At 52.8% G+C, this 14,600-nt stretch overlaps 1 protein-coding gene across 2 annotated transcripts in view; it reads left to right on the top strand.

The window, feature by feature from the left end:
- Positions 1-4,365, top strand: part of RABL6 (RAB, member RAS oncogene family like 6) — a 57,478-nt gene extending 53,113 nt beyond the window's left edge. The window contains exons 13-15 of one of the 2 annotated variants that reach the window (XM_026073362.1): positions 73-244; positions 2,027-2,076; positions 2,664-4,365. In XM_026073362.1, the coding sequence (XP_025929147.1) occupies positions 73-244; positions 2,027-2,076; positions 2,664-2,858 (417 nt within the window). In that variant the 3' untranslated portion in view covers positions 2,859-4,365. Of the gene's footprint in view, positions 1-72; positions 245-2,026; positions 2,120-2,663 lie in introns of those variants that run through there. The other variant, XM_026073361.1, reaches the window with a different exon arrangement.
- The last annotated feature ends 10,235 nt before the right edge of the window (positions 4,366-14,600 follow it).

Genomic DNA, 14,600 nt, shown 5'->3' with positions numbered 1-14,600 from the left:
GAATCTTTGTATAAAAACCATTTAGAGATTTTGGTTGAAAGATTCATCTGTGATGTCTTCTGTTGTCTCTAGGATGAATTCCCCATCCGGGAGGATCTCTCTGAAATATCTGATGATGATACCTCATTGGCAAAACCACCCCAGCCTGTGAAATCAACAGTCCCCTCCTTTAAACTGAAAAATGACTCAGATCTCTTTGGCTTGGGTTTGGAAGAAACTGGTCCCAAGGAAAGCAGTGAGGAAGGTAAAGATCACACCTTGTTTCCATTCTCGCTGATCTTGTTTGTCAGGGATCTCATTTTTCATTTTTTGAAATAGTTCCGGGGTGTAAGCAAACCAATTTGCACTAAATAAAATATCCTATGACTTCATGCACTGCCCTATGTGAGTGTTTAATGTGGTTTAACACAGCATAAGTAACTTTCTTTTAGTTTTTCATTGGGGAGGGGGAGCTCGGATCATCCGTGGCATCAGCTATGTATTATTTCTGTCCCAGCTGGAAGCAGGAGCACATCTTTCTGTGAGACTTCCTGCTTAGCTTTGCATGCCTGAAAATTGGTGTTCAGCACTGCAGTATCCACCCCCTCAAGAACTTGGATCAATTTGAGCAAAACACTCTGACATTCCCTGCCAGTTTGCTCTTCTATTTTTAGGAAAGATGGGGTGGGGTTCTGATCATAACCTAAGCATTCCTCAGGGTTTTTTTTTTTCCCCCATATCCTGAGGGAACAGATCTTCCTTGTGCAAATAATTTCTGCTGTCTTGGCATTACTACAAAGCTACTTCCTATAGATCTGCCCCGATGTCACCCAGAAAGATGGGAAATTAAAGACTTGAGGGGAGAAAAAGCTGTAAGCAGCACAGGAGGGATTTCACTTTGAATAGCTGTTCCACAAGTGTAAGAAAGATGTCAGAGGCTGTGATGGCTTCATCAGCTTGTCTCTTTGAGTTGCTGAGCAGCACAACTTGCAATAGCTGGCTAGAAGTGAACCTGCAGAAGCTCAAATAAATAATTAAATTTCAGTTTAGCATCTTTAATAATCCAGCGTGGGTTCCTCCTGTCTCCTCTTTCTGGGATGAATATAAAAACATATCTTGCTAGTCAGTCGGTTGGAGCTTGACCAGCAATTAGATTTGTCCGTGGTGGACTTGTATTTGCTGATCAACTGAGGAAAAGAATATATGAATAAGATATTGGCAATCAGATATCACATGCAGTGTCATTATAAAACCTCTTTTGTAACAGGCAAATAGAAACTCTTCTATTCAAGAAGTTTCTGTGCAAAGGCATGGAAGTTCAGCAGTCAAATCAGTTGCTGAACCATCAGCCACAGTAACCTGAGACAAATGTTTTGACAGTGGTTGACTCTGAGGCTCTTCCAGTACAGTAGAATTAGCCCTTGTTGAACAGGGCTGCAACACTGGTGCTTTGGCCTTACGATGATGCAGTTTTCGTAGACATTTTGAATGACAGTGAGTGCTAACCTGCTAGGATGCTCCCGTCTGCTGACAGCATGTCTTTAATGGTCCTTTCCAGTGCTAGCTGGACTAGCTAAAGCGCAGAACATGCCTGGTTGTACCTATGGCTGAAGGGGTATTTCCATCTGTCTTTGAATACTGAGTGGTCAGAAGCAAATTGTTCCCAGGAGCTCCTCTTCAGTTCTGGATTTAAGTCTGGTCCCCAGTCCGGCCTTTGGGCCAGTTCATAGAGTAGGTCTCTAYTGTGTTTTTTTGTTTTGTTTCGTTTTTAGTAGCAGTGATAGAGTGAATGGGCAGCTCAGTACTCATGTCCACATGAGTGGCACATATGGCCACAGGATAGACGTGTTTAGTTTGATCAGGATCTGACTGCTGGGGTCCGTGTTGGTTTCAAAGGGGCATAGTTGGGCCTGAGGAATCAGAATTGCCTTTAGATGTGGCTCCAGGACAGAGCGTATTGTTCTCAGAAGTAGGACTGCTGAGGTAGAAGTGCATCTTTCACGGTTTAATTTGATTAAAGAGAGCATTTGTTTTTTTGTTTGAACAGATAAACATCCCTCTAAGGAGAAAAAGAAGAAGAAAAAGAAAAGCAAAGAGGTACTGTTTCATTCCTGAGCCAAAGAGAGGGGTGGCCTTCTACAGCATGCACTGTGTACCTGGTGGACTTCCCTCCATTCTTCCATCCTACAGCCAGATCCGTGCTCCCCAGGCTCTGCAGCCTACTAACCACTTCAGGGCTTAAGAGCAAACTTTCAGAACAGTTAAATTTTGAAAAGGCAGTTTGCGAGTTTGTAAAATGTAGTACTAAATAGAGCAATGCGTCTCTGTCGGGTGGGGTCTGTTGATTAGCACTATGGCTTTTTCTAAGCAGAGGGTGTCCCAGCCAGAGCTAATCACAGAGGTAGCAAGGGAAGTCTGCAGGAGGCTTTTTCTTTGACATTTCTTGTCCAGTATAGTCAGTAGCTAGTACTACCTGACAGACCACTGCTAGGTATAAACCAGATGGTGTTTCCTCTCTTCTGTCCAAACTAGCAGAAGGGTCTTCTGGAACTAACTCCCAGTCAGCCTCCATAGTGAAGTCTCCTCCCTAAGTAAGGTTCCTGTCCGAGCCAAGTTTCAGGATATGTGCTGGATTACTGACATGCTCAGAGGGTTTATTAATAAAGCATTTTCTCATTTTGCAGGAAGAGGAGAAGTCCATAAAAAAGAAGAGCAAACACAAAAAGAGTAAAGAGAAGGAAGAGGGCAAAGAYGAGAAGAAGAAAAAGAAGAAGAAGAGCAAGGAGAAAAATGAGATAGATGAACTGGAGGCTTTTCTTGGAGGAGGAGGAGCCAGCATGAGTAAGCCACGAGGAGGTGGGGACTATGAGGAGCTGTAGGCCAGCCGCATGTAAATGCAGCGGACTCTTCTATCAGTGGCTGTCTCCATCTCTTCTTATGAGTCACACCAGGACAGGTGCAGATGTGTAAAGCTTTGGCCGTTTGCCCTATAGTCCCTCAAAACAGAGCTGGCAGAACAAAAGCTTTACATCTGTGTGTGCTGTTCTGGTGCTTTCGTTACACAAAGAAAATTCAGCCATGATGTACTTGAGTAAAGGGAAGGTTCAGGATGTGATTCCCAGGCCTGCTTCCAGGCTGTCGTTCTTTCTCCTTCCAGAGATGCCCAGTTGGGTAGCTGGCAGAGTGTGGGAGGCGAAGGGGACCTGCTTCCTGCTCCACCCCTCCTATATTCTTCTGCTGCACACCTGAAATTCCTGTCTTGTTAGAGGAGTGCAACAAAACATGCCGCATGAACGCATCATGCTCACCTGTCTCAAGTCTTTAACTTTTTATCCTTCCTATTTTTTTAATGACAAAGGTGGTATTGGCCATTGCTCCACCTGGCAATTGATGAGCTTTAAATCGAGCAGATTATGCTATGTACAGCTCTTTAAGACAGCAACCAAGGGCCAGAATGAGAGAGAGTGCGTGTGATTTTGGAGTCCTTCTGAAAGGGACCTTTCTGCACAGCAACTTAATTAGCACTCACTGGTGCTGCTGTTGGAATTCATGAAGCCCCATTGATTTCCGTGGCCCCAGTGTCTCAGACACTACACGTAAGCTGCTATGCAGTTTGGGAAAACAATGCAAAGTGCAAAGCTAACTTGGAAAAGAGAGAGAAAAATCAGTGCTTTTCTGCATTTCCCACCCTTGAATTTGCATATACTAGAATCCCATCCCTTCGGTACCTCTCAGGGAGATGACTATCATGGAAATGGAGATATCCAGAGCTTCAGAATTGTCTACAAAAAAGTGTTAGCATGGCAAGGCAATTGCTTCTCAGGCATTTTACAGTCATGCTGTAAAACAACAGCTGCCCCTCTGCACTGAGTGGGAAAACCACTGTAGCTAGGACAGCATCCTTCCTGGTCCAAGTACCCTCAATACTGCAGGCCGTGTTTACTAGGCCAAGCCTCCCAGCAGCTAGCATGCTGCCCTTCCTTGGCCCAAGTGGAGAGCCTCCTCCTATTACCTGAGTTTGGAAAGCCTTTTGATTTTTGCTCTGAAGTTAGACCCATGGATTGGTGCCTGCTCAGCAGCATAGGTTGCAGGTGGATGGGCTCTGCTGGCCAGCCTTGTGTCTCTATGAGCAGCCACTGTGTTTTATGGAGCTTGTTAGCTCTCTGCACCCCTTCTGTTTTGGTTCTGGTGTCCCTTCTGCAGCCCAGACAGTGAAGCTCCCTCCAGATTCTGTATGTTACATTACCCTCTTGCTTGCGAGTTGGTTTGGGGTTTGGTTTTGTTCTTCCTCTTCTCCCTCTCCCCTCTTTTCAATGTAAACTGTCAACCATGAAATCCAAACTGGAGTTTCCTTCTACGTCCCTATAAAGCAAAATATTCTTTGGATCCATCTTCCATTGCAGAGTTGTCTTGAACAGCAGGCAACTACTACATTTTTCTTTTTTTTTTTCTTTTTTTTCTTTTTTTCCCCCTTCCCCTGCGAAATGCACTTATAACTGTTTCCTTATACAACGAACTGGGTTTTTGCTGCATGAGCAGTATATTGTTCAGGTCTGTTTTCCATGAGCATTTGCCTACTTCTCTGAGCATTACTTCATTTCATGACACCGTAGGGAAATTGCATGGGACAGTTCAAACTTCACACGCCTGGGGAGGAAAAAGTTGACTGGGATGCAACCAGTTTGCGGCCTCACTTTCAAAAAGGAAGGGAGACATTTGAACTTCAGCTGGCTGCATTGCTGAAAGCACTTCTGTTCTGTAAAGGTTTTGGGTCATGTTCCATTTTGCATTGGAAAACCTGATACAATCCATTCCGATTATAAAGCTCTGTTCTACAACTGCCTCTGTACATCTTCTCCATTGCAAGTGTGTGTCTGCCTGGACTTGTGAGCTGCATGTCCCTCCAGGACTGTTTCACAAAAGGACAGCCCACCGCCCCTTCCTCGTGCCGTTGCATTCTTACGCTTTGTGGAAAGGGCGCTAAATTAAAAATTGCTCCAAAAAAGTCGAACTGAAAAACCATGAGTTCTTTCACAAACACTGAGGTCTGTCCCTACAGAGCTGTTGTTCCACACGGCGTAAGGGCCAGAGTCTGCGTTTTTGTTCAACTCTGCTTCCTTGTGAATGCAGCGCTCGGGCTAGCAGAAGGCTGCACACGCACTGAATCTCCTAGAAGAATTTCTGTTGGCATTGGTTTATATTTCACCCAGACCAGATTTGGCTGCCAGTAGGAGCCTTTACACTCCCTGCAGCTCAGGTTCATTGTCAGCGCAAGGGGCTGAGACAAAAGCAAGTAAAGATGAGTCATTCTGTTCCAAAATGCTCCTTCAAAAGAGAAAAAGAAGTGGGGACTCTCTTTACTTACTCTAGAGCCCAGAGAGAGGGTATGTGGTGTGTGTTGGTTTTGGCAGCAAAGCCAGAAAATCCTACCTAGTGGGTGAAGCAGGAGGGTGGAAGGAGATGGCAGTGAAAAGGCACTGGTTAGTCTGTGACTTAAACTTCTCTCCCCCCGTTCTCAGGAAATGCTGAATTGGTTAGGACTACAGAATGAGATGTAATCCGGTGCTAGCAAACATGAGTGAGTGGAGAAAGAAATAGACCTTGCTTGAGCTGGTCTTTCCAATGCCCAGCATTTTGAATAAGCCAGATCTAAACAGTATGTGTACGTGCCTGTTGTTGTGGGGAAGCTTCTGCAGGATCACATTGATATAAATAATTCTTGTGCACATCTCTAGAGGTACCAGTGTATTTGCTCTTGGGTGTATCAGTCATCCAAAAAAAATCAAGAGCTTAAGGCTGAGGAGCTGCAGTTCCTTGGAGTCAAAACTAGCCAGAGCTGCACATTGTACGAAGTCTCTGTTGGTAAAGCGTAGCAGGAGGGAGAAGTACAAATCTATCACTGCATTTGTAGCCTGCCAGCTTAAAGGGCCTGGTTTTCAAGCACACCAAGGGGAGCCCTGTCTTTGGGGGCTGCTGCTGGAGGCACATGTCTGAAAGCTGTGCTGCCTGCTTTCCCTGCATCTGCACCGCTGTTGGATTTAGATCCCACGGGGCTCTCTGAGTACAGTACAACTGGATCTTGGCATCCACTGTGCCAGCTCAAAGCCAAACTGTTCATGATAGGTCGTGAGCGGTATCCTCTGGTCCCTCTATCTACTATTCCCACCCACTGCATCTTCCCAACCAGTACCGCTCAGCTGCCAACCAAGCCTCTGCAGAGCTGTGTTACAAGAGCTGCCTGAAGAGCAGTCTCTGTTTTGCTTGCACCTCAGGCTGGTGTTACAGCCCTCCAGGAGAAGAGGGGAGAAGGAATTTACCCAGCATCTGTGGGAGGCTGGGTGTCTGCTTTATAAGCAGGACTGTAGTTAGCTGGGATAAGCAGGGGCTGCGTAACTAACCCCAGATGTGAATGGGAGTGTTGTGCCTGGCAGTTGTTTTGGGAAGTGTTTCCTGCTATGCCCATCTCTGGAATAGGGAAAAGCCAGCAATACTGAAAATGCTGTTGCTGTTGGCAATTCCTGGTTTGTGACTTGATGCAGCTGTCGTGGCAAGACATGGATGAACTCATACTCTGAGAGGAGACTGACATTTTGATCTCTGCAGGCTTTGCAGTGTGCCTTGTGCCCACAAACATCCCTGTGGTTTCCCACCTGGAGCTGATTTTAGTGAGACCTTCTAGCTCACCTGCATTGAGTTGCTCAGAGCTGTCTTGATTGCTCAGCGCTTGTATGTCCTCTCCCCATGGATTCATCTTGTGCAAAGTCACCATGCTCACAGCATCTTCCTCCTGACTGCCTGAGCCCCAAGTCTCCTTAGCACAGGTGGCCATCCCTGCTTGCTAAAGCTCTTGCTAGTCTTAATCTGTTTTAATGGCTGTCACAGAACTCATCCCTGCAAGAGACTCAAGCTGCTTAGCCCTACTGATGAGCGACGTACCCCAGCCCTGCATGACAAAGCCTATGCCAAAAGGACCAAGTCTCCTGATATCCAGCTCGTGGCTTCTTCCATCCGCTTGTCAAAATACCAGATAGAAAAATAGAACAAGGATAGACTGGCTGGTCCTTGCAGCTCCCACTTCTAAAACCACCCCATCTCCAAACCACCTCAGTTTCCAGCATCCCTGCAGGAAGCTGTCCATCAGTCTTCTGCCTTGAGGCTTGGGAGCTGTCTGATAATTGCCATCCAGATTTATTCCCGGCCAATTTATGCTTATTTGTTCCTTTGCCAGCACTGTTGTTTAAATACTGCTCCCCCTGCTCCTAGCTCTACATGGACAGGGCTCATATCCCTGCTCTGCTTTTGTTCTGCGAGACAGGCTGTCCCCCGGTTGCGCTAGCAGCCGTCCTTGGCACCGGTTCCACTTCGAGTTCATTTTTTTTTGTAGCTGTGCCAGTCCAGATGAGGTCATGCCAGGGCTCATACTAATGCTTCCCATATAATATGTCTCCTGCTGCATCCTATGATGATGCTAGCCTTTTTCACAGCTGTATCTTGCTGGTGACTTGAAGGTAGCTGCGGGCTGACTGATACACCAGGTCTTTATCTTTCCGCGTGATTTATGGAGTGGACCAAATGCAAGGAGCGCAATGATCGTGCACTTTGAGGGATTCAGTTTTACCTTATTTCTGTTGCTCCCTTAGGGTCGTAAGAGGTTTTTCCTTAGCTTGCTGAGGCCCAGGGGTGGGAACTTGCTTCTTTCCCCCCAGCAGTGAACATGCAAAAGTTATTGAAACTTGGGTTTTATCAGGACACAAAATGAACAGGAACTAGCTGGTGCTTTTTGAGGAGGCTGCTTGGCGGGCAGCTGTGCGGGCTCCTGGCAGTGCTGCCRGGCTGTACAGCCACAGCATGTCGGACAGGGCTGTGACAAGCCCCAGTGTAGGATGGGCCAGGCAGAAATGGAGGGAGGCCGGTGAGCAGGCTGGGGGGAAGGACATCTAATGAACGTGCTTCCTTATAACTTTCCTAGAGTTGAGGTGTCCCTGTCCTTGTAGAGACCACAGTGCTTGGCTGTTCCTCTAGGATGCCCCGGAGCTCACAAATGAGTGATCCTGGGGAAATCCCACGGTAGGATGGGCTTATGGACTGGTTGCTATAACCTAGCAACAGCCTCAATCATGGCGTAATACAATTAATCCAATGTTGGCTCAATCTGCTGCCTAAAGATACTAGGGCAAGTGGTTGAGCCTTTTTAACGTGTGGGTTTGGCTCCAAAACACCTTCAGCATCTCAGGCATGTCACATGTATTCCAGGCCCTAGGATGGCTCACAGGGAATTTCTAGTCTTCATCTTACAGGTGCTTCCCGTTGAGGTTGCTGAGGAAAGAGAAGTAATCACTTAGCATTTTCAAATAGCTGTAGTGACTGAAGCCCATGGGTCACATAGGCTCAGGCAGGCTTTGGCCACGTTAGGAAAGGCCAAGTAGTTAGCTAAATCTGCAGGTTCCGGTGCTGTGCAGGCTGGAGCAGCCTGCAGGAAACCAAGGTGATTTTCTGGGTCAACCCAGGAGGTGTTATTTGTTCGCACCTATGCTGTGCCTGGAGCTGCACAAAGGACACTGCAGTGGGGCAGCAGCCTCTGGCCCCCATAAAACTCATAATTAAGCTCCAAATTGCTGGCAGGGTCTGACTTAAGTGAGGGAAGGAGGGGAAGCTGCTAATGTGGCTTTCCATCATAGCAGCAAGAAGAGACTGGGGTGGGTCTTGGGTCTCCAGGTGGCAGGGGACACCTGAGAGTTGCCAGTGTCCAAGCAGCTCCCCTTCCAGCATGCCAGTCACGGGCCAGCAGCAGCCTCTGTGCCCTTCCAGGAGAGCAGGGCAGGCCCTGCCAGGCAGCAAGCGTCAGCGTGGGGGAAGCTCTGCCTAGGTGTAAGTTTGGCCTGGGTGGCAGCTGCAGGGTCCGTTCTGACATCTGCAAGCTCGCTGTAGGGAAGAGTCAGTGAAAGGAGCAGGCTTTTCCCTGAGCTGGTAGGAGAAACACCACTTCTCCTTATGCCAGCGCAAGAAAACACTCTGTCGAAGGTGTTGGGCCGTCACTGTGGCCTCGCTTGCCTTGAGCAATGCCCTGTGTTGGGGTCACCAGCCCAACACCAAGGAAGTTGGTTCGCACACTGCAGTGAGAGTTCCTGGGGRTGGATAATTTGGAGGGGCTTAGAGGCCTCTCCTGATGCGTGGTGTTATTGGGGCAGGTTAGAGCAATGCCCTGCGCTGCCCCAGCTCCTGCCACACACTGGTGCTGTGTCCCACCAGCCAGGCAGTGCTGAGATCCCTCCTCACAGGCACTGCAGGAGCCTGGGGCACCCCAACCTCGGTGTCTGCTTGGCTCTGCCACTGGTGTGGGTCAGCAGATGGATGCCCAGCACTTGGGCTCATGACCTCTTGCCTGCCGGCCCTCAGGGACCATCCCCCTTGTTCCCGAGGAGGCAGAGTGGAACATGGGGTTTATGACCCTCTTTATGGGCAGGGGCCCTGTGGCCGGCACTGGTTTAGGTGTCAGACAAACACAGCAGCCATCGCTTTTGGCAAACCACGCTCACCCTCTCCACCTGCCGCCAAAGTCGTTCTGGACTGCAGGGCAGTCTCCAGCTCCCTCCTGAGCCCCTGAAGCAGCCTGGGCTCTCCCTTATGTCCATTTTAAAGCTGAGAGAAGGGAGCTGATGTGAAAGGAAAGAGGAGAGAAAGTGGAAGAAGGGCAGAGCACGCTGTCCTCTGCAGCAGCATCCAGCCTGCCTGGGGTTTCAGAGCCTGCCCCAGGCAGCACAGCCCRGTGCTAACCACTTCCCTGCTTAATTCTCCTTCTGCAGGGCCTTGGCTGCTTCTTGCACAGGCAGATGAAAGCGTCACCCCTGCAGATAGGAGCTGTAGGGTACCTGGTGGGCATCAGCAAGGGGCGAGCTAAGGGGAGGGCATCCCAGCCAGGCTCTGCCTCGGTGCCCAGACCTGGGATCCACATGTTGCCTTGGAAACAGGGGATTTCTCAGCAGCTTGTGGAGGTGCTACCTGCCTGGTGGGATGGCCAGGGGAGAGGGGTTTTGCTGTGCCCATGGCCAGGGAGGCTAGAGGCAGGATGCCGGGCTGACCCTGGTTCGGCTTGCTTTGCCCTCTTCTGCTCCCGTCCCTCCAGGCCTGCCCGTGCTGCTCTCCCCACGGGCRAAGGAGGGCATGCCTAGGCTGCCAGCCCTGGGCTGCTTTGCTGGCCCAGCAAGGGATGCGACGGTCCCCAACGAGCTGTAGCACACTGCCCCACTTGGCTGCCCGCACGTAAGAACGGCAACCTGGGAATAATGAGCCTGGAGCGAAAGTACCAAATATTAATCCCTGCTGTAAATTCACCGGCATGGGAGGGAGTGGGGCAAAGCGCCCCTTCCCCATGCCTGCAGCACCAAGCCAGGCTGCAGGGATGGGGACAGGAGCAGGGAGGGGGCAATGGCACCGGCATTGGTGAGCAGGGCACAAGCCGGCAGGAGGTCACTCAGATAACACCACCGCAACGCCCTCATCCTCGCCATGCCTGCGTGCCTTTCTCCAGCAGGCACTGACAGCTGGGGGACAGGGACCCCCGTCTCACCCCATCGCCTACCTGGGAAAGGCAGCTTCTTGCACAGCATCCCTGGCACCCTGCTGGTGCCGTCTGTAGCTTGGGCGCCAGCCCTGGGACAGTTCCCCAGCGCTCTTCTTCCCCCAGGTCCACGGTGGCACTGCAAGGTGCTGAGTGCCCAGAACCCCCGTTTCCCGCAGGATTGCCATGGCAGGTGGGTGCATCCCCCTCACCGCATGCACCGCAGCCCCTCGTCCCCTCCCTGCGCCCACAGCTCTCGCCCCAACCAATGCTGGTTTGGTGGCACCGGCGCTTGCATGGAGTGAGTGACCCAGAAACGTGCTAAGCCTGTGTGCTGGCAGCCACACTGTGCCTGCTCGGATGTGCCAGCCCTCGGAGGGGGGTCAGGGCAGGCTGCACCAGGAAACAAGGCGAGATCACCCAGGGCACCCAGCACTGCCTGCGGGTGCCGGCCCCAGGCTGCAATGTCAGCCCGGCAGTGGGGCAGGAGGGAAGCAGGGAGGGGGAGGGGGTAAGGATGGGGCCCCTCGTTATGCCACCGAGCCCATCGCCAAGGGTGGTGATCATGTCCCTTAATTCCTGCAACACCCACAGGTGCTGGCAATGGGGCACCGTGCACCGCCAGTCTCCCTAAAATGAGGCACCCATCTGAGCCACTGCTCCCTTGAGGGCATGACTGCCACCCTGGGCCCCTCTCCCGACCCTTCTCTTGTGGGGTGGCACGGCCAGGCACGTGCTGTCAGGTGCTGCGGGTGCTGTAATTCAGTGGGCTGGGCTCTGTCGCCCATCTCCCTCCGCCCCACAGAGCTAGCACAGGCGATCCCAGTGTCCCCACTGTGGTCCGGAGGGGTCCGGAGCAGGCGTCGGGGACGCCATGGGGACAGGCGAGGGGAACTCCCTGGGTGCCTGTCTGCAGCATCACCGGTGGCTCTCAGGGCCATGGGTGCTTTTTCCAGGTCTTGGTGTGGTGTCATTAGCTGCTTTGGGAAAACCCTCCAAGAAATGCGAGCCCTAAAGCTGCAAAGCGCCAAAAGATCCCGGACAGAGCCCCAAGGCGAAGGTTTGATTTTTAACCTATCCTTGGAAAGGTGCCTGGCAGCAGTAGCTCAGCAAGGGAGTCCCACCCTGCCCCAGCTATGCCAGACCCATGACTGTGGGGGTCAGTGGGGACCAAGGAACAGATTTGCTTACGTAACAGCGTGCATGGAAAAAATCCCCCCCAAAATGCTATTTTTGGTGGACGTGGGCCTAGCTGGCCGGGGGCTCCACGCGCGGCTGCGCAGGCGGTATGCTGCAGTGCTGGGCCACGGCCCCTGCATCGCCTCTGAACGCTTGGTGCTGCAGAGACCTGGCCCCTTGGAAGTGGCTTAGTGCAGAAGTTGCTGCCACGTCCAGGAGCCTGGGTGGCCTCTTGTTCGCACCCAGAAACCCAGCTTCTGTCCCCACTCGCTGGAGTGGCTCGTGCTCAACTTGCAACGTGCTCAGGCCCCGTTTCTCGCCAAGCTGTCACTCTGCGAGTTAAACTGCCCTCACACCGGGCTCCATCTCGCAGGAGGCCCCGAGGGTGGGTTTGCGGCTGCCTCCGTAGCACTGTTGCTTCCCATCAAGGTCTCCATGTCCAAATTCCCCAGCCCATGCGGGGGGTTTTGGTCACCTCCGTTTCATTTTGCCAGCAGGGCTGCGCGGCCCTTTGCTAACAAAACCAACGTGGGAACCTCTGTGCTGGGCAGCAGCATGTCCCAAATCGCCCAGGGCAGCACGCAGGGCCCCCGACAACCCCAGACACCCACGGGGGCAGCAGTATTCTGCCCTGGCCTGTGCCCTGCCCTGGGCTTGCAAGGGCATCCTGTGGGAGGGCAGCATGGCCCTGGTTCCCCCCAGGCCAGGCATTTTGGGGAACCGCCGGCCGCTCGGCATCTGCCGGCCTGCCCCGTCCCCCTGCGCAGGTGCCCAGGAGCATGACCGGCATCAGCCTGGCCATTGCCTCGGGATTGAGACGAGCAAGCAGGCTGGCAGCTCCAGCACAAGGTGCATCTGACTTAGTGAGGACATCTCTCTACAGCACATAGCTTCTCCCAGTGCACAAGATGGAGATGGAGGTAGTTTCTTTGTGTTTAAAGTCCTTCAGATGGTTTTTCCTGCCAAGATTTTTGCCCATTTGCTTTCTGAGTCCGTATGAACTTGTAGCATCCCTGGCAGGCTGCGGCAAGGAGGCTCACCTCTGCTCCAGTGAGGCACCAGCCCCTTTTGCCCCCTTGGAGCTGGCTCTGCTGGCTTTGCTTCACACCACCCAGCCCCAGCGCCCCAGCACCAGGGGGTCCTGGGAGAACCCGTCTATTTGAGGCTTTCCCAAATGATGTTCCCTTGCCTGCCCACCTCATCCTGGCTGTGTCTGCTTCCCAGCTGAGATTTTGGCCCTCCTGGCAAATCGATACAGCGTTTCACAAATGCCTAGAAAGGTCTTTCTGCCTTTGAAGTTGGCCCGTACTGGCTCGGCCAGGGGTGTCCTCTCCACACATTCACATGGTCCCTGCCAACCGTGCCTGTTGATTGCCACGTCGCTCTGGGTCTGCCAGTCTCCACTTTCATGGTGTCGGTCAGTGCCAGAAGGGCTCAGAGTGGGGAGCGCCCAAGTCCAGAAGGAGATTTGATGACTGGGCCTCTATAGCCATGCCCACGGGCTGTTGGACCTGCTCTGCCATGTCCTGCTGGATCCCCATGTGGATGAGCATCCCCCAGGGCACGCACAGAAGGACCCCGCATTGGGCCAGCCATTCCTACTCTGCGCTGCAGCACACAGCACCACAGGGGCCTCGGGGGCTGTTCACAGTGGCTTTCTGTGGTGCTCTTGTTGCCAACACTGAGTCTTGGTGTTGCCCTGTCCTGGGCTGTTCCAGCTCCTATGGGGTCCTCCAGGGTGTCTGGCACTTGCCTTCTCCTCTCGTGCACTGAAGGGTGGAAGGGAGCATCTCTGCCCTGCTGGGGTTCCCAAGGCTGGTTGCCCGCAGAGAAAATCAGACCAGAGCAAGCCAAACTGAATCTCCAAAGCAGGTTGGGAGGGAGGTTGAGGGAGGGCAGGCAGCCTGCAAAACAGCTCAACACCAAAACCTTTGGGGGGTTTTCCATTCTCCAGCCAGATGGAGATGGGACTGGCTCCGCTGTCTCCGTGCAGTGGCCCTGGTCACCCCAGTTTCAGAGTTGCTTGTGTGACCCATGAGGACGTGCTGGTCAGAGGGAGGAACCAGTGGCAATGTGCAGGAGAGCCGGGGATGGAGCAGGGCTCTCCACGACCCCAGCACCAGGGGTCTGCAGTGAGGAGGCACCTGTCCGTGTCCCCATCCAGCTGAGGAGCATGTCATTGCCACCCTCCCATGCCAGCCCCCTCCTCCTGGCCCAAGACCATGGTGATGGGCCAAGGTTTAGCCCCTGGGGATGCAGGGGGCTGTGGCTTTCTGCCTCAGCTGGGTCAGGCAGCTGTTCCCGCATGCAGCGGGAAGCCCCAGGAGCTCTCAGCATGGGAACATCTCGCTGAACCTACAGGTACAGCCGAAGGCAGGCAGGGATCAGCATCACCTAACCGGCTCCGTGGACCCCAATGTGGCAAGAGGAGATATAAATACCACCAAGGGAGCAGGGGAGTGGAGGGACGGTCCCCCGGGAGCCGCAGCTGCCTGGGTAAATAGGCCAGCGCAGGCAGGGCTGGAAATGGAAGAAATTTCTCCAGACGTCCTGGGTGTAGCGGTGCGAGACATGAGGGGACGAGAGGGGGACTGGGACTGGGACTGGGACTGGTCTGACAGGCCCTGCATCCCGCCTGCCCCGGCTGGACCAGCTCGCAGGGGAGGCAGTCCATCGTCTCCCCTGCCGGGGTCCTGGAGGGACGACCCACTCCCCGGCCTCGCAGGCTGTGCAGGACAGACGTGAGCCCCCCACACTGCCCGCCAGCTTGGTGAGAAGCCCAAGTTTGTCGTGCTTTGGGGCCCAACCGAGGGCTCAGCCTCACCGCAGACTCCCAGTGCAACCTTTAGGTGCCTCATTTCACTGCTCTGTGCCTCAGTTTCCC

The sequence above is a fragment of the Apteryx rowi genome, unplaced genomic scaffold (genome assembly GCF_003343035.1).
Source record: "Apteryx rowi isolate R43461 unplaced genomic scaffold, aptRow1 scaffold_367, whole genome shotgun sequence".
Lineage (NCBI taxonomy): Eukaryota > Metazoa > Chordata > Aves > Apterygiformes > Apterygidae > Apteryx > Apteryx rowi.
Note: the sequence above shows the minus strand (reverse complement) of the source record. Positions and strands in the feature narration are given on the sequence as shown.